The sequence below is a fragment of the Sander vitreus genome, chromosome 6, assembly GCF_031162955.1.
Source record: "Sander vitreus isolate 19-12246 chromosome 6, sanVit1, whole genome shotgun sequence".
Taxonomy (NCBI): Eukaryota; Metazoa; Chordata; class Actinopteri; order Perciformes; family Percidae; genus Sander; species Sander vitreus.
In genome coordinates this window covers 11,166,370-11,189,372 of record NC_135860.1, presented here as the reverse complement: position 1 = coordinate 11,189,372, position 23,003 = coordinate 11,166,370, and the positions used below count along the sequence as shown (strand labels likewise).

The 23,003-nt window shown below is 40.5% G+C and overlaps 2 protein-coding genes across 7 annotated transcripts in view; both read left to right on the top strand.

Annotated features, from left to right (window-relative positions):
• arhgef1 (Rho guanine nucleotide exchange factor (GEF) 1) overlaps window positions 1-19,581 on the top strand; it is a 45,204-nt gene extending 25,623 nt beyond the window's left edge. For 2 of the 6 annotated variants that reach the window (XM_078252492.1, XM_078252493.1), the window contains exons 8-32: window positions 1,552-1,581; window positions 2,413-2,524; window positions 2,714-2,828; window positions 3,072-3,101; window positions 3,539-3,739; window positions 4,423-4,564; window positions 5,693-5,704; window positions 6,630-6,794; window positions 8,038-8,228; window positions 8,369-8,515; window positions 8,862-8,944; window positions 9,392-9,517; window positions 9,800-9,914; window positions 10,507-10,607; window positions 10,777-10,851; window positions 10,968-11,043; window positions 11,663-11,830; window positions 11,927-12,014; window positions 12,168-12,275; window positions 12,398-12,450; window positions 12,563-12,709; window positions 12,808-12,933; window positions 13,638-13,822; window positions 14,382-14,486; window positions 15,801-19,581. In XM_078252492.1, the coding sequence (XP_078108618.1) occupies window positions 1,552-1,581; window positions 2,413-2,524; window positions 2,714-2,828; window positions 3,072-3,101; window positions 3,539-3,739; window positions 4,423-4,564; window positions 5,693-5,704; window positions 6,630-6,794; window positions 8,038-8,228; window positions 8,369-8,515; window positions 8,862-8,944; window positions 9,392-9,517; window positions 9,800-9,914; window positions 10,507-10,607; window positions 10,777-10,851; window positions 10,968-11,043; window positions 11,663-11,830; window positions 11,927-12,014; window positions 12,168-12,275; window positions 12,398-12,450; window positions 12,563-12,709; window positions 12,808-12,933; window positions 13,638-13,822; window positions 14,382-14,456 (2,671 nt within the window). In that variant the 3' untranslated portion in view covers window positions 14,457-14,486; window positions 15,801-19,581. Of the gene's footprint in view, window positions 1-1,116; window positions 1,481-1,551; window positions 1,582-2,412; window positions 2,525-2,713; window positions 2,829-3,071; window positions 3,102-3,538; window positions 3,740-4,422; window positions 4,565-5,692; window positions 5,705-6,629; window positions 6,795-8,037; window positions 8,229-8,368; window positions 8,516-8,861; window positions 8,945-9,391; window positions 9,518-9,799; window positions 9,915-10,506; window positions 10,608-10,776; window positions 10,852-10,967; window positions 11,044-11,662; window positions 11,831-11,926; window positions 12,015-12,167; window positions 12,276-12,397; window positions 12,451-12,562; window positions 12,710-12,807; window positions 12,934-13,637; window positions 13,823-14,381; window positions 14,487-15,800 lie in introns of those variants that run through there. The other 4 variants (XM_078252498.1, XM_078252495.1, XM_078252494.1 and 1 more) reach the window with 4 other exon arrangements.
• Window positions 19,582-19,682: 101 nt separating this feature from the next.
• Window positions 19,683-22,831, top strand: cd79a (CD79a molecule, immunoglobulin-associated alpha). The gene is made up of 5 exons (XM_078252499.1): window positions 19,683-20,083; window positions 20,515-20,820; window positions 21,418-21,533; window positions 21,818-21,880; window positions 22,066-22,831. The coding sequence occupies exons 1-5, from the start codon at window positions 20,044-20,046 to the stop codon at window positions 22,189-22,191; spliced, it is 651 nt and encodes a 216-aa protein (XP_078108625.1). The 5' UTR covers window positions 19,683-20,043; the 3' UTR covers window positions 22,192-22,831.
• Window positions 22,832-23,003: the final 172 nt, after the last annotated feature.

Genomic DNA, 23,003 nt, shown 5'->3' with positions numbered 1-23,003 from the left:
CTGTTCTGTTCCCTATAAAGGTGGCACTACACTTTCTATAAAGCCCTATAGAAGGTATAGTTAACATTAGCTGTGCACATATCCAATCTAGTGCAAAGCACACAGAGACAAATCCAGCAGGAGATGGAGAAAATCAAGCGCACTGGACTAGAGCGCTGGAGAGGGAATAGTGATTGGAAGAGAGCACAATAGAGTAAGAAGGAAATGAAGAGGCAGAGAGGAAAAGATGGAGTCAGCAGTGCCACGCTGGCAGGAAGGCTCCCGTGGCATTTTGCCAATTGAAGGGAGGGGTGGCGGTGTTGGGTTTGGGGGGGGGGGTTTACACAGCGGAAGAACGAAGGGGAGAGAAAAGGCCAGAGGGTTATCGATGCTGGATAGCTCTTGCTCTGGACATGGTTAAAGAAAGAAAGCAAGAGATCTGGGGGAAAGTTAATCTATCCTTGACCCCGTGGCCGACTACAATGTGTTATCCTCTAAAAGAAGCAAGTCAGACAGAGAGGGAGAGGAGGCCAGCGAGAGGGCAGGAGACTGTTTAACTTCATCTTGTCAGAACAGAAAAAAGATGAACAACATAAATGAAAAGAGATGCACTGTGTGCAAGCGGCACCCGTCTTGTGGTGCTGCTTGGGAAGTGCACAGTGAAGGAGACACAAAAAGCCTGCAAAGCAGTCTGTATCAAAGACATGATAATTCAGCTTTTGACTCACTCAGTTACTATCACACAGTTGGATCTCTATCTCCAATGCACAAAAGATTCATTCAGTTTCACTCTATTCATTCCTCCCGACAATCATCTCTCTATTACCCTCACACTTCTCCCACACTCTTGCACCCACTGACCCCCCCCATCCAATTCCCTCCTCATTCGACCACAACACAGTGACCTCGCCCCAGCTGTTTCTCATTGGTCTTTCTGGTGATGAGAATGAGGCAATCAGACCATATGATTGGATTATGCAGGGAAATCCCAGGGAAACCCCTCCCACCCTTTATGTTCATAGCAAAACATGAGTATCCAATTTCCACAGTCTTGCCTACGTGTTGCATCAGACAAAAACACGGTTAAATAGACATTTCCGCTGTGCTGGATCATTTCAGACATTGGATTCCCTTTGCAGACAGCTTAACGGAGAGACACACCAGAGTGGATAAAGTTTTAGACAGTCTGGAGACAATAGTTTGAATTATTTACAGATCTTCAAGAGTGCAAGTTGATTTTTAAACTGTTTGAGTGGACAGAGGTGCAGCTTTTGATGCATCTGTTACTTTTTTGAACTTTTTTTTTTTTTAGTTTTTTTTTCTGTTTTTGTGTGCAAATTTTTAGAATATGTTCAATAGCTTTTACTCTGAACACAATAACACAATAATCAGCTTTGAGTTGGATCAGGAAAAGCTTTGTCACTTCAGATTCCACCGGCCCAAAACACACTTAATAATCAGTCGAGCAAGAGAAAGGAAAAATGCTACTTAAAAGGAAGAGGTGAGCTTGATGCTGCAAGATGAGTGGGTCTGTTTTTGTAACATCACTGACACCTGTCTCTTTTCTTTCAGACCTACAATTGTCTCGGACGAGGAAAAATGGTGAGTTTTTTTTTTTAATGAAGTTTATAAAATTAGCTTGAGCGTTCTGTTTAAGTGGGTATTTATGCACATAAAACTGATTTGATCTCTGCCTGCTTTCTCCAAGCCAGGGTGTGGTCAACCCACAAGACTTTTGCATACTGGCTCAAGTGCACCAAATAAAAAATAAAAAATAAAAAAAAGACCACGATGCATTCTTATCATTCTCATGTGTTGCGCGTACATTAAATTATTCTGTCGTGCACTTCTTAGGTTTTTTATGTTTTTCTCTCAGATCCTTTGTGATTAAAGTTATGTTGCACTCCGTGTATTCAGGCAGCATGCTCTGTAAAATGAAGACACTTGTGCTTTTGTTGCATGCACATCCCCAGAGGCTCCTCCTGTAGTCTTTTTTTTTATTGTCCCATCTCCTCTAATTTCTCTCAACTCCTCCTGTCTTTTTGTGTCTTCTTTTTCGCTCCTCCCCACTCTTGTCAACTCCTCCTCCTCCTCCCTTTCTGGACATCTTCAACTCTCCACGTCCCTCTTCCCACCTCCCTGCATCTGCCCATCCTCATTTTCATCCTCACAATCTTTCCTCATTTGCACTGTCGATTCTGTGTAAGTCTCTCAGCATTACCATCAGTGACACCAGAGACTATGCAAATATACTTTATTGCAGCCTTTACCGTGAAATAAACTAAGGACAGATGCGTCTATAAGAATTGCATTAGCATTAATTTAATTATATTCAAATACGATTCCTGCAAGATAAAACATAAACAACTAAGTTTTTACAAAACACAGTAGTAGATATTATTAATTAATACCTTTCTCTAACTTCTTCCATAGCCAATCCATCTTTGCAGCAGTGGCCTTCTTCATGAAGCACCTTGGAGTTAAAACCAGGGCAGTTGACAGTAAGAAGTCCAGAGGAGGCTTCTTCAGGAGACAGCTGGTAAAGGTAGGCTATCATCAACTATGTAGAAGGATAACATCCCTATCCTATTAACAAATAAATCAGACGGGTCAATAAATTCACTGCGATGTCCTCATAAAACCATTGTGGGGAAGCATTTGTGTTTCTGCAGCCCTCAGATTTGACTTGCTTTGACTTGGCTTATCTCGCTTCCTATCTGTTTTATCTTTTCAGAATAAGAAGGATGAATCCACAAAGGCCTTATCTTTTCAGATTAAGAAGGAAGAATCGACAAAAGCCAAGCCCAGAGGGGTGTTTCCTGGCATCCCCAGCTGGATTGCAGGCAACAGTATGTATCTGCTTTGTGTCTTAGCAAACATCACACATGAGCCCTATTATACTGTTATTTTTATCGTATCTAGTATTTCATTTCTGACAGTTTGTGAATGATATTTGAAAGTATTTACAATCTCTAAATGTACACATGATATACATTTTACATGTATGTAAATATAATGACATGTAGTATATGGATGTCCATTAATGGTCTGGATATGAGAACATGTTGTCCTGCCCTTCTTTCCTGTTACAGCTGACGTCAAACCTAAAACGGAGGCTGAAGGTACTAGACGTCCAGAGTTCCCGACCCCTCCTTTTTTCTGTAGAATGGTCACATCCCTACTAATCAACCCATAAGCCTCCATAAGCATGTCTGCATGTCCCAAATCAAACTGGGAGGGGATGTGGGTGGAGCATTGTGTAGTTGTTCCTGGGTTTCAGGGTGGTTATTTGAAGAATTTGTTGTACTGTATATTTTGTAATCACCAGAAAACCTCACACATCTCGTCCTCGGGTTGTGGGTGTTCTCTTGCACCGAACTAATGCTCTCATTAACTACAGAGGCCCTGATTGCACCATACTCATCCTGTCTGTCTGTCTGTCTCACAAAGTCTCTGTCCCTTTTTCACGGACTAAAGTGCTCTTGGGTCATGTTTTTCTGCATCAGCTTTATCTATAGTTCAGCTCTGTTAAACTTGTTGTATTCCTCCCCCTCTTTAGCGGAAAAGGAGAAAGTGATTCAGGAGCGTAAGTGTTCAGCTCCCGGCAGAGGCTCCTTGACCGACCTTGCAGCCCCTTCCCTCCCCAGCAGGAAGTCTTGTCCCACCGGAAGCAACTCCTCCGTGCCTGGGTTAGAGATCAGTGATGGGTCAGGCAACAACATCAGCACCGCCAACAGCCCCGAGTCTTCACACATGGACGGTAAGCCTGCCCATCAACTAGACTGTGTCGTATGGAGCCTGGAGGTAACGACTTTATCAGTGTTTAATTATAATCACTTGATAATTTGATGAATAAAACATGACTACAGCCACCCAAACGACTCTGAGGCTGGATATACAGTAGGCAATGGTGCTTTGAGCCAAATGCTAATGTCAGCATGCTAACATGCTCACATTGACAATGCCAATGTTGATGTTTAGCAGATATAATGTTTATCATCTTCATCATCTTGTGCTTTAAATGCATAATTTAATATGATTTTGAATAATCAATTAATAGCTGATTTTTTTTAAATGTAATAGTTTATTAATTGCTTACAGTTAAACACTGAAAAAATCTTGATTAGTCCGGTAGCACACTCAAGACTCAACAAGACAGCTGTTCAACTGATGTTACAAACCCTTAATAAACATGATATATATTTGGGCATATAAACAGTAACAGATTGTATGATACCAGCTTTCAAAACGAAAATGTGCCCTTTTTTTCTTGTGTAAAAGATATAAATCTAAATAGACTTTATTTCTACATTGTTGTTGAAGAGATATACATTTGTTCATTTACTGGATGAAAGCACCAACTAATTATTTTTCAGCGGAAAAAAATTGCAAAACATAACCCCTCAAATCTATTTCTTGCACTCCCCTTTTCTAATCTTCCAGGCCTCTCAAGCAATCGCTTAGAGCCTCCGACCCTCTCAGACGGGGGCGATGTGTCCCCTGTCGGGCTGGGAGTAGGGCTGACCATCGGGGAGCCTCTCTTACCCATGGACAATCCTACAGAGGAAAACGTGGAGAAAGACAGGTGAGGAGGGTGGAGAGGTAGTAAGAAAATCAGTAACATCCACGGAGTGAGATTATAACTGCAGTATAGTGACTCAACAAGCGAGTATAAGAAATAACAGAGATTGTAATCAGAATATAATTAGACTGTACGGGAGGTGTAGAGACTGTATATATCTAATGACCAGGGGGGAAAAGGGGGAATGGATACATGTCTGAAGTGCTCAGGCTGAGGGAGCGTGGTAAAACTCCCCCAGCAGTCTGTCCCTGCTGTGTGCAAGCTTTTGTCATGCTGCCTGTTGCTCGCTAGCTAACAGAGCCTGCAGATTTGAAAAAAACCTCATCAGGTGAACTCGGACCCAATCTTCCCTTCCAGCCCTTTGCCTTCCTCTCCCTCATGCCCTCTCTTCTTTTTCCTTCTCACAATAGCACGCGTGCTCTCTTCCTAATATCATTCTGTCCTATTTGTGTTCTTCTGTGTGCGTCGTGTTGTGCATCTTATAATGGTTACGTTCTGACTTGTTTTGTTTTATTGGATTCAGGTACTTGTTCATCAATACACTGGTAATTTCTTCTAGACTGAGACATTTATAATTGTTATGGTTGTATTGCACTGATTTGAAGATGAGGCTTTCTATGCTGCAACTTTCTACCCAGTAAACAAGTTTGACATTTAGGTCAGACATTTTAGCTAATATAGAAATGGTAATATTTTGTCTAAAGTTTGTCTTAAGCTTTAAAAAAAAAAATAAATAAATAAATAAATTTAACAATGGCTACTTAGTCTCCAGCAAGGTTTTAGACAAAGTAATTAACCCTCACATTGTGCTGTTATATAGTTAATAGTCAAAAGTGGCCAATAAGTTTCATATTATATTTTAGTTTTTGTTGCTCGCCCCGTGTGCTTTTCAAGGTGTCTGCGTCTATTGTGACCAGGGCCCGTCCTTTGTCCTGCTTGTCTCCACAGTGTGTGCGGTTACATGTTGTGCCAGGGGCTTTGGAATCTTATTCAGCATGCTACTCTGACAGTGGTTAGAACTAGTTTAGTATATCATGTTGGAGGGATGTATTTGCATGTTATAGTTGCTACTGTGGCTAATAGTTGTTTAAAGGCGGGTGTGTAATGATATGGTGTCCCGTGTTTTTACAGACGGAAGACAAGGTGGGTGTCAGCGCCTTGACAGACAGACAGACAGACAGACATGGACATGCTTCAGGCCTTATACTCATCACACAACATACAAACTAAACAAACAACACTTACATGCATACACACCTCACATGCACTTCTGATACACAACAAAAACACACTACATGGCTAAGTATGATATTCCTGGTGCGTGTGAAGCAATTGGAATAAGTTTGGTTATTAAGATCAGTTTTGTTTTTTGTTTTTGTGGATGTGAATGCACGTTGTGTGGATTTGGAGAACTGTTGACATAAATGACCGTAAAGTTGCCTAACTGAAAACTCGTACAGACATTATGTAGAAGCAATGCATGGCTACTTTCTTAACATACTGTTGTGCATTGGCTCCAAGTAACTCATAAGGAAATGTAGAAAGTGTTGGTAATCAAGTCCTACCATGTCTACAGTTTACAAAGCATACTCTATATGTTATAGTCTAACCAGTATGCATGTCATATGTCATACATATTCACTAATTTTCTCTCTTTCTCTTATCTTTTGTTGATGTGATTTTTTTCCTCTGTGAACAACTCTTTTTTTGTGTAAATCCTCCGAACCTTAAATCATTTATTCTCCTCTTTACCCTCACAATTTACACACGTCTGTGCACACTGACTCTTCTACTGTCCTTCCCTTCAAAAACATTTTTTGTTATTTCCACTGCCTTTTGATATCTCCTCTTTTCATTCTTTTCTTTTTCTTTTCTTTGTTTCCTCCAACCATCCTTTTGTTCTTGTTTTCTCCTTGTCCTTCCTGTGGCCTCTTTTCCTTTTTTTTCTTATCCATCGGTCCTCTCTTGCGTTTGTCCCCACCTTTTTATCCCAATTCCTCCTTCCCTCTATTCTGTCCCTATCTTTCCACATCCCGTCCTCATCCTCTCCCACCTTCCCTCCCTACAGTAAGAAAGTGACTCGTAGCGAGAGTGCCCGCGTGGACCGGCACTCCTCTCGTCGCCGCGGCTCTTCCCGGGCTAAACAGTCCCGCTCTCGTAGTGATGTGGACCTCCAGCCGCCTTCTACCTTGACAACAACACCTACCCCGCTCATCCCCCAGCACCTCCATCCGTAAGATGGAAAAAACTCCTCTAAATGCCTCTCTGATTGGAGAGGTGCACAGCAGGGACAGACAGGTTGTCAAACACTGTCAGCAGTGCAGAAGTCCTGAAATAATCAGAAAGCAGTTGAACAAAATAGTTGGTAATAATGAGAATATTGATGGATGAAATCGCTTTTTGCTTTTTCGCTAAATTGCTTTAGGTCAACACAAACTAAATGAATCAACCTGACTGACAGGTTTTATGACTCATTATTCATTGTCAGTTGGAACCGTTGACCGGTGCTGTGACCGACTGGGAGTGAGTAACAGTTACACAGCACTCTTAGTTTCACTGAAAGGTCAATGTTAGGTCAATGTTGACCATTGGGTAATCATTAGGTGCCAGCCCTTTATTAACAGTTAGTTTACTTGCTGTTAGTTGACTGTAAATCCACAACACAGTCAGTTGTACTTTGCCAGGGGACATATTGAAACATTAAAATATCCTGAGTAAGCCAACCAAGGTCAGGCTCAGTCAAATTCAATACACTTCTCTGTATATTTTCTTGAGCAAGCCTTACAATGACAGCTGCTGTCATCATGGAGGTCAAGTGGAGAGCGGCTTTGGGCATATGGTAGTGGTATAACAACAAGACCAGAAGAACAGGACAAAATAAACACTAAAGTGTTGTGGTGTCAAAGTTAATGAATTAATATATTAATAAGCCCGTCACATGATGGTTACTGTGCAAGAGAAAACCATTACTTTTGTACTTTCATTTTAATCATAGTTTTTTTCTCTGAAGCACTATACGTTTTAGTTAAAAAGCTTAAGTTTGATTCTACCTAAATTATTTCCTGTTATCTGTCATTGTAAGATTAATAGCTAGTCAGCTGGCTGATTTTGCAATACTAGCTGCTATTTATTTAAAAATATTCATGTGAGGCTTTACTTGATACTGTAGCTAAGCTACAAGCCCAACAGGACATTGATACATACATAACTTATCTGCTATATACTCTGGCAAGCCATTAAAACACCCTTGCATTATCTAATATTAAGACTTCCCTGGTGTGCATTTAGAAATGCAACGAGCTGTTCACAGCTACTGTTGTTCCACAGCCAACAACTTCCACTGTGTGTGAGTGAGTGTGTTAGTCACATCACTTGATAGCCACCTGGGTCATACTTGAATTACGTTGTGCATTAGTAACCAGTCTAAATCAATCACACACAAAAATTCTCCATTTTCACCTTACTTCCTTTCTCAGTTTTGAGGGACCAGTTTCACTTCCTGAAGGGCCCGGCCACTCCCCCACCAGCCCCTGCCCACAGCTGGAGGAGATAGAGCCCCGCTTCCTGGAGTTCGAGCATGACCCACCCAACTGGAGGGAGCTGGCTCCCCCTGAAGCCCTGTCCAGTCTCAGCAAAAAGGAGACCAAGAGGCAGGAGGTCATCAATGGTGAGGAGAAGAGAGATGAAGCAGCACATGATAAGAAGGAAACAGATGTGCAGATAAAATACAGTTGCAGTATAGGCAATCCTTCTTTTGAAGATGTTTTAGCATCTCTTATACCGTGTCTACTCCCTCTCCCCTCTCAGAGTTGTTTGCAACTGAGCATGCCCATGTGCGGATGCTAAGTGTCCTTCAGATGATCTTCTCCAAGCCTTTGGAGAGGGAGGGGCTCCTGGCCTCCCCTGAGCTGGCCGCCATCTTCCCCAACCTTGATGAGATAATTGAAATGCACTGTAAGTGATGTTGCAAAGAGGCCTTTTCTGACTTGTGTTTCTATCCTCCCAGACACATGAACTGGGAAGCTAGTGCTCTCCTTCCACACAACAAGCAAACTATTATACAGTGAATCTAAATGTGTACTCTGAATGTGAAGCTCCTTGTGTGTATTTGTTGCCAGTGATAAAGGTAACTGCAATTACAACCAGTCTATTTCAACAGTATATACTATAAGTGGGTGCACAGTCAAGGATCAATTGCATCACTCACAAAAAACGCTTGTTTACTGTCGTATAAAGAAGAAGTGCTCACTGTATTTTATATGTACATTTTGTATTTGTTTGCCTGTGGCTGTGAATCCAGATAACTTCTACGAGAACCTGAAGAAACTGCGTTTAGATGACAACTTCATAGTCAAATCTATCAGCACCACAGTGCTCAACAGAGTGAGTCATCGTAATCGTTCTCTTTATATTGTCCTATCTCTCTTTTCTCTCAGTATGTGTGTTGCTTCTGGGAAAACTCCAACAGATATGTGCTGACAATTTTATTCAACATAACTTGCCAATAGTTATGCCAAAATCTGATTTAGTTGGTTTATCAAGTCTGAAAGCTATCTATGAAAGTAAAATATTGGCTATAACCGTTACAGTTATATTAGTTGCCAGTCTTTACTCTGTACATTTTCCAGCTCTTTCCCCATCTGCCCATTGCTTTATTCATTTACTTTTGGCAATCACAACACTGTGTGTGTGTGTGTGTGTGTGTGTGTGTGTGTGTGTGTGTGTGTGTGTGTGTGTGTGTGTGTGTGTGTGTGTGTGTGTGTGTGTGTGTGTGTGTGTGTGTGTGTGTGTGTGTGTGTGTGTGTGTGTGTGTGTGTGTGTACTTTCCAGTTTGGAGGTACAGAAGGGGAGTGGTTCCAGAAATTGACGGCCCGGTTCTGCAGTCACCAGTCATGGGCCTTGGACCAGATCAAAAGCAGGCAGAAGAAAGAGCCACGCTTCAACTCCTTCATACTGGTATACACACGTAGACCACACACACATTGTATTATTGTTGTTTTTATCTTGTAAAGCACTTTGGTCAACCAAGTTGTTTTTAAACGTGCTATATAAATAAATTGACTTGACATTGACCACACACACACACACACACACACACACACACACACACACACACACACACACACACACACACTATTAAAGTTTTAACAGAAAGACACACGTGGATGCACTCACAGATGCATGGACATGCAAGTGGTCACATAGGTGGTCGTGTGTGTGTGCGTGCTTTAATCCCAGGAGGCAGAGAGTAAGCCCCAGTGCCGCAGGCTGCAGCTCAAGGACATCATTCCCATAGAGATGCAGAGACTGACCAAATACCCGTTGCTGCTGGAGAATATTGCCAAGAGCACAGGTGTGTGTGCGTGCGTGTGTGTGTGTGTGTGTTCCTGTCATAATTGTAAACATATTTATGAAACCATGTTTTTACTGATTACAGGTGACTCGACTACGCTAATTATTAAAATGTAAATTATTAAAATGTCAAAAGTCCTCTATCACATATTTTATATCACAATATCCACTTTCTATATATTTTATTTGTAAATTCTATAAGTTAGTTGTTAATATATCTGTTATTTCTGCAAATTAAATACTTGATTAATACATGTCTGATGTTTATGTAGATTTTGAAGCTGATACATGGGCTTGTATTTTTCATGACAGCCATTTGATGATCTCTCCGTTTGTGTAAATGTTGAAATTATAAGTAAATTACATATTTTTAGGCCAGAATGCAGAGGATTATTATGCCAGTGTTGTGAACCTCGTGCCAATCTGCATCAAAGCACAGGATAAATGTGGACTAATTTAATCACACCAGCATTTAAACAATGGATTATTGTCTGTCCCATATTTTTTGGTACGCTCATGATTTATTGCTTTTGTTTGGCCTCTGCTGTGAAAGCTGTATTTTCCTCAACTCTGAGTTTTTTGTCTCTCCACAGAGAATCCGACAGAGAAGGACAGGATCCAGCAGAGCGCAGAGTGCTGCAGAAAAATCCTCAACCATGTCAACGAGGAGGTCAAAGTGATGGAGAACCTACTGGTGAGAAACACACAATCCATCACGCAACACACTGCTATGTAGTGATTGAGCACCAATTGGAGTCTTGTAAATTCATTTTAAGACCTCTGAGGGTCTCTGCTTGTTAGACTACTTCTTCCTCTGTGCTGTCTGTCCTCTGTCTAACACTAACCTTTCTCTCTGTTCCCAGACTCTGAAGGACTACCAGCGAAGACTGGACACATCAGGGCTCAAACCCAGTATTGAGCTTTATACTGAATATAAGGTAAGGTTCTTTTACCAACGTTTGATTCCACACACTGTTGTACTTTACAGATTTAAGTTTCTTTGATGTTTTTGTTGCAAGAAATGTTCTCATTATTTTCCCACTGTCTTTTGTAGAACATTGACCTGACTCAGAAAAAGATGCTTTATGAAGGCTCTGTGACCTGGAGAGTCACAAAGGAGAAGGCAATTGGTAAATATATGTTTGTGTGTACATATAATACATTTAAACTGCCTGGGATTATCTGCTGCAGAAACAAGAACAAACATTTTACACACATTTAAAAATGTGCTTATTATTTGTTATTAATTTAAATAAAAAATAAAAAATGTAGGCTCATGCTAATATCTATTATAATTTTAATTCGGACAACTCTCTTAGATTGCCCTTTTATCTGTTTCCAAAAGACAAAAAATGCACAATGGTTTATTTTGCGATATTGAAAACATTTTCATTTCCCTTTTCAAGTTTGTAGATTAAAGTTTGCTATAAAAGGAAACCCAGCTGCACTGTCTTTTTTTTTTATTTTATTTTTTTTAGATCACATTGGCCTCCCCCTTGACTTCCTTTTTTTAAATATCCAGTTCAATTCAATAACCTAACCTCAATTAACAATCAAGGCCATACGCTTTACCCTATATAAACTATATGTGGAATTGGTAATGAATACATTAATAAATAAATATACATATCTAAAAAGAGCAATCTAAAGTAATGAAGCCATACACATAAAAATGACCTATGAGGGATTGAGAAAACGGATAGTCCTTACCTTTTCCCCTTCACCGTCCTTCTCCTTCCTGTCTCTCAGAGGTGCAGTGTGTGTTGCTTGGCGACCTGCTGGTGCTCCTACAGAGGCAGGACGACAAGATGGTCCTCAAATGCCAGAGCAAGAGTAACATCGCTGTGCAGGAGGGTAAGCAGATGCTGAGCCCCATCATCAAGCTGGACTCCGTCTTCCTACGTGAGGTGGCCACAGGTTAGCCGCACACAACAGTACAGTAGTTTCACAGACAAATACGTCAGATCAATAGCATTCAACCTTCCAATTGCTGTTTTTTTCTTATTCTGTCAGATCGGAAGGCCTTTTATGTGATATTTACCTGGGACAGCGGTGCTCAGATTTATGAATTGGTGGCTCAGTCTATTGGGGAGAGGAAAATGTAAGTTTTAGAGAGAAATAAACAGATTAACCATGTTTTGTTTCAGAAGGTAAATCTTAGCATGAATTGTAATGTGTGTGTGTGTGTGTGTGTGTGTGTGTGTGTGTGTGTGTGTGTGTGTGTGTGTGTGTGTGTGTGTGTGTGTGTTTACAGCTGGACTGATGTCATAAAGTCAGCAGTGGAAGATCTGAAGAAGAGTGGAGCACCCATGAGGTTGACACTGCCTCCTGGAAGTGGAGGACCTCCTTTCAGTCCCTCCACGTATGTGTGTGTGTGTGTGTGTGTACTTACACGTTTGTTGAACGAGCAAGACATATTCATGACCTGCCAAAGTTCACCCATCTTAAAATATCTCATTTCTTCTGTCATTTTCTCTCTGTCAGACTGACTGCCCCTTTGAGCCCGACTGAGAATGGGGGTTTGAAAAGCAGCAGTGGTGAGACCGCAGCGCTTTATGTGCTGAACACTTAATAAACAGTACAAATTTGTTATTGTTACACATTTCTGAAAGCTGGAGCCAAAGTTAAGCCTTGTAAGTCTGTCTGTAGATCGAGATAAGGACAGCAAGTGGACGGATGACAAGTCTTCAGACCCCAGACACAGGCTGATTGATTTCCTGTCAGACAAAGGCTTCGACTTGATAGGCCACTCCAACAGCGATCAGGAGAAGGTGGCCAACAGTGCTTTGGATGAAGGTGAATGAGCGTGCTTCTATAGATGTTTGTTTATATAACTGTCTTTCCTTTCTTTCATAGTAGCTTGCCTGTCCTAATAAATGTGTCTCCTGTGTTAGTCATGTTGCTGAAAAGGCTGTTGGTCGGCAGCATCAGTCTATCAGTAGACTCGCAGCCTGATGAAGAAAACGGAGAGGAGCAATCAGAGAGGCCAAGTCAAGAAATGGATAGCTGTCAGTCAACAGGTAGGCGTTTGTGTTTTTTAAAGGCATATTTTGGAAATTAATCTTATTCACTTTCTTGCAAGTAAGTAAAAATAGTTGCAAGTTGCTGTGTTATGGGGGTAGTATGCCAGATTTTTTGTTGGCCGTCAGCAGTGACTTCCTGAAATCATTGCTGTGAAGTTAAAATACCAGGACGGATAAAACAAGCACGATATAATGTGTTAATTAGTGACCTTCTGAAATGCTGGCAGGCATTTTGGATGGAACCAGGCTAGCTGTTGCCACCTGTTTCTGTCTGTTTTTAGTCTTTATGCTGAGCTAAACTAACTGCCTGCTGGCTTTAGCTTCATATTCAGCTTATAGATACGAGACTGGTATCAATCTTCTTATCAATCCTCTTCAGATAAGCAAATGTATTTCCCAAAACGTCAAACTATTACTTTAAACATCATGTTCTGTTTTGGTTGTATAGCTTCTTAGCCTTGTTAGATGTCCAAATATTGTTTGGCGTTATAATTTCTTCAATGTTTCATGAGTAGAAAAGTATGTTTTTTCCTCCCTCTCTTCATTACAAACAAAAAACAAAGGACGTTACACTGTGACCAGGAAACTTCACAATCCAAGGTTTTACTAGTGTTAAATATCAGTTTTACTGGTCAGAATTTACTGCAATTCAAAACAAAACTGAGTGATGACCCATCTAAATTGAGTATTTCCCTCCACAGAAGAAAGCCAGGCCACAGACAGGGGAGTGGAGGAGGAGAGCAATAACGCTTGTGAAAAAGAAGGTGTGGGGACGAAGGGAGAGGAGGAGAGGAGCATCAGTGCGCCCCTGGTGTTGTCCCAGGAGAGGAGGGAGGAAGTGTGCAGGAGGCTCCGCAGTCTGGAGGAACAACTAAAGAGACTACAGGTGAGGGAGGAGGGAGGGGGAGAAGAAGAGAGAGAGAGAGAGAGAGAGAGAGAGAGAGAATGACGGGCAGATAAAGATGAGAGACATAACAAAAAGGTGGGAGCCGACTGGAAAGAGACACGCAGTTGGACATCTAGAATTTCACTGAGGATAACTTAAGTAAGGATTGAGCTGTGGTATACTTTGGTCAAATGGGGCCAAAATGGCAGAAAAGAGAAACTAGAGAATAGAAAACCATTTAACCACTGCTGTTATTGCTTGGCTGAAAATTGCCTTGTGAAATTGGACTTCTCTGAAAATGGCTATTATGTCCAGTGCTTGCAATGGGATGTGTCAGAGAAGCAGCGAGGGAGACGAAGAGGATGTTAAGAGGAGGAGGAGGAGGAGGAGGAGGAGGGGTGTGTGTGTGTGTGTGTGTGTGTGTGTGTGTGTGTGTGTGTGTGTGTGTGTGTGTGTGTGTGTGTGTGTGTGTGTGTGTGTGTGTGCGCGTGAATGCGCGCGTGAGGATGCAAGTGTCTGTCCTCAGTTCCTATGGTGATATTGATTTTGTGTGTGGCAGACTGTAGAAGAGGAGCACCACAAGCTGCAGCAGGCCCTTTCCAAGTTCTCACTGGAGGGGGGTAACTTCCAGTGAGACATCATCATGCCACCTGCTGGCCACTAGGTGAGAACGCTGAACTATTTAAAGTATATTATATATATTTAAAGTGATGCTCAAGTATAATTTAAATAGAAGTATTGGATTAAGTATCATCAATTATTATCAAGGGCATAGGATAGGTTTTATGAAGTGGAGAGACACTACGCCAGATACTTTTCAACAACAAACTGTGATTGTGTGCCATTTCCTGCATCAATCCTGCGAAAACATTATATTATAAAATTAGTTGTCATGCCTTCCATAATAATGATATTATAACAACTAGTACAGAGCCCATTGAAAATGTGCCTGTTTGGAACGGGTGATTGCTTGGCCTGTGGTATTGCTGCTTGTAGAATTCTTCAAAACCAAATTGTACCCCAAAATTACTTACAGAAGGACCCCAAACCACTTACTCCACTGTAGCCTAAAGCCTACTACTGACTTACAGTGTAGGCTACGTCTACATCAGAGGAAGACATTGTAGGCCTAATTACTACTGTATTTACCCAGGGTGCTGTGTCTGCCCGGTTCAACTCTGAGATGTTCTCACATTACACAACGCTGTGAAGGACTAATCTCCAAGATTACGTTATGTTCTGCCAGCTCACAGCAACTTAATAGATATAAATGCAGGAAAAGAGTCAAAGGCTGTAACACCCACCACCCCCTGCTGTTGTAAAGCCTTCTGCATGTGGCGTCTGCGTGTGATGTGTAGGTTGCCACTTCTTGTCTGTGGTTTTGCTTTGCATGTGTGGGATTCTGAAACGTCCTTAAATTCAGGAATTGTCGTTTGTTTATTCAAAGTCAAAGACAGTCCAAAGTAGTGCTACTTTGCATATTTTTGTGGGTCTGAGGTGTATTTCACATTTTAGCTGCCAAAACTCCGCTGCTTTCTTCGACCCTTTCTGTGTCTGGTCCTGCGCTGAGCTCAGTCAGTGTGCAGTGAGGGGGGAGTGGCCAGCGGCAAAAGCCAATGTGTGCTTCTTTTACCGACGAACTTGGCACTGCACTTACTCGTGCCCGTAGCAAGACACCTGTCAAGTTTGAAATCCATCGGACTAATGGTTCGAGAGATGTGTGTGTATATATATAGCATAATAAATAACAATTGTAATGCTATGTACATTTCTGTATTATTAATGCACTGAACTTACTTAGTCATGTTTACTAGACTTGATGGTCTCTTTTAGCATCTTTTTAAAAGAATCTCATCAAAAATAGGATTTTGAAAAGGGCTTATCCCATCCCCAGTGGAAACAATGCTCATCATCAAGCTCATTAACTTGTTAACGTGTTGTCACATTCAAACTTTCCCACGTCTTTTCTTCTGTTTAGATTTTTACTGGTGCTGGTTTTTGGAGTGCAAGAGTGACTTTCAGAGGCTTCCCTGGAAATTCCTAAACCCTCATAAGTCATGCCTGGACCCTTTGCTGCACTAGGGGGCTTTATGCACAGTGCAGTGGTTCAGTGACGGAACATGAGAGGGTGTGTACATGTGTATGTGTGTCTGTTTGCGTGCGTGCTTGGTAGACAGGTATACAAAGAAAAAAAAGAAAACAACAGGACATCCTACTTTTGAGTGGGAGGTTGTTTTTTCAGATGTGCCAAAAAAATGAAGCATAAATTTGCTGTGAGAGAGATGCTGCCTAACAAAATGTCGTGATTGCGATCTGCTGTAACACACATATGCACACCAGAAACATGCACGCTAGAAAATAATGTACATTATTGCCAATAGCAGATGTGCAGTAAAGGAGAAATCCAATGTTTTCCCACCAGGTTAGCTATAAGCATGTGGAAGCCTAAAGGAGGTAATGTAGCGTTTGAAGATGTATTGAAATACTACTGCTGATATATAGTGTTATTTCTAGTCTATGCCAAAGTACCACAGAGATGCACTTTTTATCAAACAAGTTTAACCATCATTGTTTTTGTAAAATGTATTTACTCTCTATTCAGTACAGTTTTTAAACAGTTGGGCTTCATGTAGGTAGCCCTGATTATTGAAAAGATTGAATGCAAGGAAGTGTGTGTGTATGTGTGTTACAAAGTTTTTAATTAAGGATGTGCTTGTTTGGCGGGTTTTTACTGTTATTACGTCACATAGAAACATTTATAAATAGTGGCACTATAGATAATCATGCTGTTAATAATGGAGACTTGTTTGTATTTACCGGTTTTATTTATTCCTCTGAGTTCTGTTTGTTGTTGGGTCAGTGAGTTGCATCGCCTGAGTGAAACTGTTACAGCACTGGGCAAAAAAAAAAAAAAGAGAGCAATGTGTTTGAGAAAAGAAAAAAACATTTGAAGGCAAACCTAGAATGTGTAATGAAGATCAAGGTAGAGAGTGAAGAAGGGAGTAGAGATGGGGAGTAGGCCTGCATGATTAATCGTTATAAAATCGCGATCTCAGTTCACCCCGTCACAATTTAATTTTTAAATAACTTTGATTATTTTGGGGGTTTTGGGGGGATTTAAAAAAATAATAATAATTATTATTTTTTTGACTTTGATGCTCATTTAATTTTACGAGCCGACTGCATCACAAACGCTACTAGTTTCTTCTGTGAGTTTTAAACAGACTGTATAAAAAGGTTTTAAAGCGCTCCCAAGTGCTGCAATGCTCTTCCTTCTCTTCATTGAAGCCTCTATGTTTCCAGGCTTGTGGTGATGCGCAATGTGCTATAGGTGCCAAAAAAAATCTATGTTTGGCACTGTCAATTTGTTTTGTTTTTTATCATAGTTCATGTGTGCAATAAACATTACACTTCGTGAGAAAAGAATCGTGGCAGAAAATCGTGATATCAATTCTAAGCTAAAAAAATCATGATTCATATTTTCCCCCGAATCGTGCAAGGCCTAATGGGGAGTGAGTTTAGAGGTCGCTTTGGTTAATTTAGGCTAGCTTGAACCAGATGGTCATGAGATGTGTAGAAAACACAAGATTGGGATTTGCTCTCACTGTACTAGAGAAAAACACACACATGTACAGCCACAAACACTGAAGGCCCAGTGCTACAGTAGTGTTCACAAAGGTCGTTTAGTGCCAGCCTCATTTCTACAGTGTCACCTTTCCCCCCAGATTCAGAGCTCCTGATCCAAAACACGGACTTAAGATGGGGTTATAAATTGTATTATATGACGTTAGATTCACATGTTATTAGCAAAAGGTTCTATTCTTCTCTGATAGCAATATTTGTATCTAAACTGAGCTTGTGTCTTTGTATTTTATTCAGCAGTTGATTGTAATTATAATTCTGATGATATAATTTCTAGTAGTGGCATAACTGTGGCCGTGCACACAGGACCAAAGACATAACAAAGCACCGTTAGATCCTCACAGAAGCTGTAATTCTCTTAATGACTTGCTTCACCTGTGTAGCAGCATGTGTCACTTACGGTAATGTAATGTTGATGCCGGAGTGATTGCTCAGCCTGCAGCTGCTTTCCCTCTACCCAAACACCAACATGTTACAACTTAAGTGAAGGGATTTTAAAAGCACATAGAAGAAGGAAGTATTGGTTGTCATTAAGAAATACATAGATACCAAGATGAAGAATGTTAGACTGCCCTAGCCTTATGACCAAACCCAAACAGAATCTGTGATTTCTCGCATACACTTCAGTGACTTTCGTAAGCAAAAAAAAAAAAAAGATCCGTTTGGGTCAGTAAGTGTGAGTAAAAGCCAGTGTAACTGCCAAAAGCTGTACTGTTCTGACCTGGATAGTGGACTGTTATTGAACACATGGGACCAGCTCCAGCAACAAAGAAAAAGGACAAGGCAACAAGACAGTGAGGATACAAAGGAAACATTGAAGGTTTTGAGAAAGGAAAACTGCAGTCTCAGTCCAGCTTCGCTCTTATCAGCACTGTGATCATGATCACTTCTTGATATGCATTCTCACCGTTGTTGCCACAACAACAAACGCCCTCTGAACCTCAGTGTGATCTTGTGCAAATGTTGCCATTAGTCACAACATGCTGTAAGTTTGTGTTTTAACATTACTGCCATCTCTCCCCATGTTTTCCTCATGTAAAATGTACATAGATGTTAGCTTAAAGAATTTTTTTTTTTTTTTTTTTTAGAGAAAGCATAAATTAGCTCCCCTCATTTTAATTAGCTACGTACATACACATCTTGAAAATACCCTCACTTGTGATAGCATGATCACCTTTTCCTACCGCACAGTTTTACCATATATTTCATTTGATTTACTTAAACGGGTCAGGGGAGGTTTTGTTACTGTTTTTGTTTTGTTTTGTTTTTCAAACAAGCTTTTGTAATTATGTACTATGCATTTGGCCATAACGGTGAGAGAGACGAGACTTGTCTGTAACTTGTCTATGCATGAATGAATTGAACAAATATGCAGATATTGTAACCACAACATATGTTTTTGGTGTGCATGTTAAAGTGCAAACCTACTCTGCACTGTGGTTATCCAGCTTAATGATGGGATACATTTAAAGAGATCATCTCAACCGGGGATTTTTTTTAACTGTCAAACTGCCGTGGTCAGCAGGTGAAACCCAATTAACACCAGCTTACAGTGATGCCTTCACTCACTGGCTGAACGACTGCTACAGGCGCTTCTCGCTCTCCCTCCTCCAGATGCTTTTCCTCATGCATTCTAGATACGAACACCTAGATGTATAGAAAATGTATTTATAGAGTGGTGCCTTGTTCCAACGATCAAGTTGTTTTCTTCTTAAAGGGCTCTTAAGTCTACAAACACAATCACTGTTGTTTTGTTTGCGCCGTCTATCATGGAGGACTGTAAAATCTCTCCGAGTGAGAGACGATGACAAATGACTAACGATTAAGAGATCATCCCAGGATTGTGTTTTTGTGTTCACCTCCATTACAGCAATAGGTTTTGAGCCCTCCACCAACTCAGCCAGTGCCCTGTATATAAAAAAACACTGCTTCTTGTGATACAGGCATCTGCCATCATGTCTATCTATAAACAATGAATATGCAAGAACTATACTGTGTATTTGGGTTTTGATTTTTTTATCGTGTAAGAGGCTCTTTAATGATGTATACTTAGGAAGACATTTGTGGTACGTTCTGTTTTTTAATTCTTTCTTTTTTAAATAAATTGAGGAAATACATTCCTGTATTGTCATTTTATATAGTTATGAGCTAATACCTATGTTAGAATAACTGCGGAGTAAATTTGGGGTTCAAGGTTAGTTTTGTTTCACTTTTTATAACCACAGGGTTTTGAGATGGATTGTACGAGGATCATGTTGATTTCATAAACCATATCCTGTATCTGTATATTTCTTTTAAAATATACAGTGTATGTACATAAAAGGGATTTGTTGGCCTACCTCATAGTATTCTTATTGAAGAAATTAACATATAATCTATTTTCTAAATGCATGCAGATATAGCTTTTATGCAAATGTGGGACAGTCCAAATTCATTCAAGCGTAAATCCTGACTGAGAAAAACAAGACACCAGTGCGTTAGTACAATAGCAGTGAAGACTGGGATCAGTGTTGTATAAAGACTGATCTGCGTTATTTCAGAACGTTTTTTAATCTCTGGACCAAACATTTGTTAACGCAATGGGGACAGTCACAAACATTCTCCTCTGCAGCTTTGTCGGTGAGTCAGATCAATTTATTTTAAGACACAATATTGATTGAAATACTTACAGAGAATATATTCAATAGTTTATATATGTGTAGATGCAATTATCTTTTGGGTTTTGTGGAAAATGGGCATGCCTGTATATTAAAGCTAGTATACTGTAAGTAGTCTATATGTATGTACTCTGTATAACTTTTTTCACATTTAGCTTTTTTTGCGTTCTGCTTCAATGAACCACATCTCCTGTCAAAACAGATGGCTGTGCTATCCTGTTGCTGTACATTTACAAACTTTTAAGACCTTAACATGTCCATTGTTAATACAGGTTATGCTAGTATGATAAATGCAGTCATAATACATGATTTAACAAATGTTGGATTAAAATAAATAAATGAAAAAATGTATAACAAATGCACAAAACAACATAACTGCTGCTTCTTCCACAGTGGGTATTGCTCAGAATAAGGTGACTTTAGAGCCGGACAGGCCCTTTTTGAGGATACAGGTCTCCCAGAGAGCTGTCTTGAAGTGCTGCTACAGTACCAGTGTATCAGTGATATTCACTTGGATCAAACACGCCCCCAACAAAACCCTGGCTCCACATGCTGTGGCTAAAGACAGCAAAATGGACAAATCCTGTGGCACCCTAACCTTCCGCCGAGTCCAGCTGAATGACTCTGGACTGTACCAGTGTTGGCTGAACGGCAGCGACTTCAGCCTCCTCTCACATGGCACCTACCTGCAGGTCTACAGTGAGTATTCGTGTGTGTGATGGACTGAGATGGAGTCAGGCGAGCTCTAAGCACGGCTAACGCTTCATAAGCCATAAATCCTGTTAACGTTAGTCTATCCAAGAGCTGTGTGAGTGGCAGCATCCTGGCATATTGCAGTTTGGTTAATCTATACATCATCAGGATGGTCTCATTACCAGTCTGCTGCCCAGTCATTTACTTTAAATAGCACCAAGATTGGATCAAGTTGCAGTCAAGCTAATGGCATTTGTCACACTGAAATGCCATTTTGCATCATAATCTCATTAGACACAGATGGCAGATGCGGAAATGTAAAACAACCACTAATCTCCTCTGGGGATTATGCACATTAGTTCATGAGAAGCCTTAACAAAAGCATAAATTGTTTATTCATTTATTACATAGGCCTATATCAGACTGTGCTATTTATACTAAATGGTACAGTTATATAACAAACCAATCTCATAATAGATTGATAAAAAGTAATTTCGTTAAGTAAATATTAGGTTACCATGATTAACCTGACCTTAGTCACTACAAAAACATGCAAACACTTGTTGAGTTTGTTTCACCTCTGGACCCTGTCTGTATGTCTAGAACCAATGGAGAAGACAATAAACCTCAGCGAAAGCACCAAAAACAAGATCCTGATAGCTGAGGGAGTCATACTGCTACTGTGTGTGCTTGTGCCTTCTGTCGCCCTTCTCCTCCAGGTCAGAAGTCACTTTATTATGACTGACTGTAAATTACCATACATTGATCTGTCAACGCCCCCTGACTCATAGCATTGATGTTGCAGCAATTTACAAAAATGTCTTAAAATGGCATATCATTCATGTCAACACGATAGAAGTTATTGCAATCTGTAAGACAAGTGTGCTTTGACTCCACAGCAATACATTTCTCAAATGGATATTTTTTATAATGTTTCTTGCCTTTCCTCCATGAGAAGTTGCACCATTTCACAGCTTTACCAACGTCTGCTTCCCCCTCACAGTCAAAGAGACTAAATGAACTGGAGAAAAAGAAAGCAAAGAAGGAAGAGGAAAACATATATCAGGTAAATGAGTCACATCCTCTCCAAGTCAAACATGTCATGGCAGGCTTGTAGGAAATAGCCATACTCGTCCAAGTCACATTGCTGAAAACAGGAACCAAAAAAAGATATGAATGGATGTTATCTTGTACTAATCAATTTAACATGAAAATGTTTCAATGATTTTTCTCCCTTACCTCATACCTCAGGGGCTAAATCTGGACGATTGTTGCTCCACATATGATCAGATTGAACGCTCCCAGGCACATGGTCCATACCAGGATGTGGGCAACATTAAAGAGGAGGAGGAGCAGATTCAACTGGAGAAACCCTGAAACAAAGGGGAAGATAGAGAAAGGGAGAGTGTTGAGTCTATATTTGAAAGATTAACTGTGTGATATCTGAATTCAAGGACATTCTTCAACACGCTGATTGGAATTGTGTACATAGACTGCAGTTACAGTTTTAGCATCTGATAACATATTGTTTAATCAGCTTGTTTAATTTCAGATGCAACATTCATTTTTGAACTTAGAAACAGCAGTTGACAAAACAGCCTCACAAGGGTCCACTCAGTTAGGGCCACAGCAATTCAACTGATCTCGACAGGCCTCCACTGCTCTGCTCCTCCACGTAGTGAAGTCAAACACCGTTCATCTAAACCCACTGTCCACACAAAGATGACACTGGTTTAAATTTGGCAAAGTATCCCTTTAACAGAGGGCACACCCTCTGTAGCTGCAGCCCTGCACACTTGTGTGATGCGATCAAAGGCTCCAGAACAGCTTCTGAGTGGACCTATTGGTGAGATTGTTTTGTTGTCAGCTTCCTTAATGTTCATTTAAAATATAAATATATATATATATGAATTTCCTGCATTTTATTGAATGGCTTTATGATGTGCGACAATGTATCTGCTTTCTGCCATTTCTAAGAGTACTCAACGAATAAAAAAATCCTACAAATTCTTCTAAATTGTCTACAATAATAATGCTCCTGCTGAATGTACCATGGGCTCACTTTTCTTTTGACAAGTTGTACAACCAAGCCAACGGGGTGAATAATTGTTGATTTCCGAGCCTCGTGATTGGCTACTGGACTGCGGGACAGTCATTCATTGGCTTTCACAGGCCTTGGCGCTTGCAGG

Bases quoted from the DNA above. Each gene is read 5' to 3' on its own strand.
- cd79a (XM_078252499.1), top strand. From the start codon at position 20,044: ATGGGGACAGTCACAAACATTCTCCTCTGCAGCTTTGTCG. The intron at 20,084-20,514 runs GTGAGTCAGATC...CTTCTTCCACAG, and splicing joins TCTCCTCTGCAGCTTTGTCG to TGGGTATTGCTCAGAATAAG. The intron at 20,821-21,417 runs GTGAGTATTCGT...CTGTATGTCTAG, and splicing joins CACCTACCTGCAGGTCTACA to AACCAATGGAGAAGACAATA.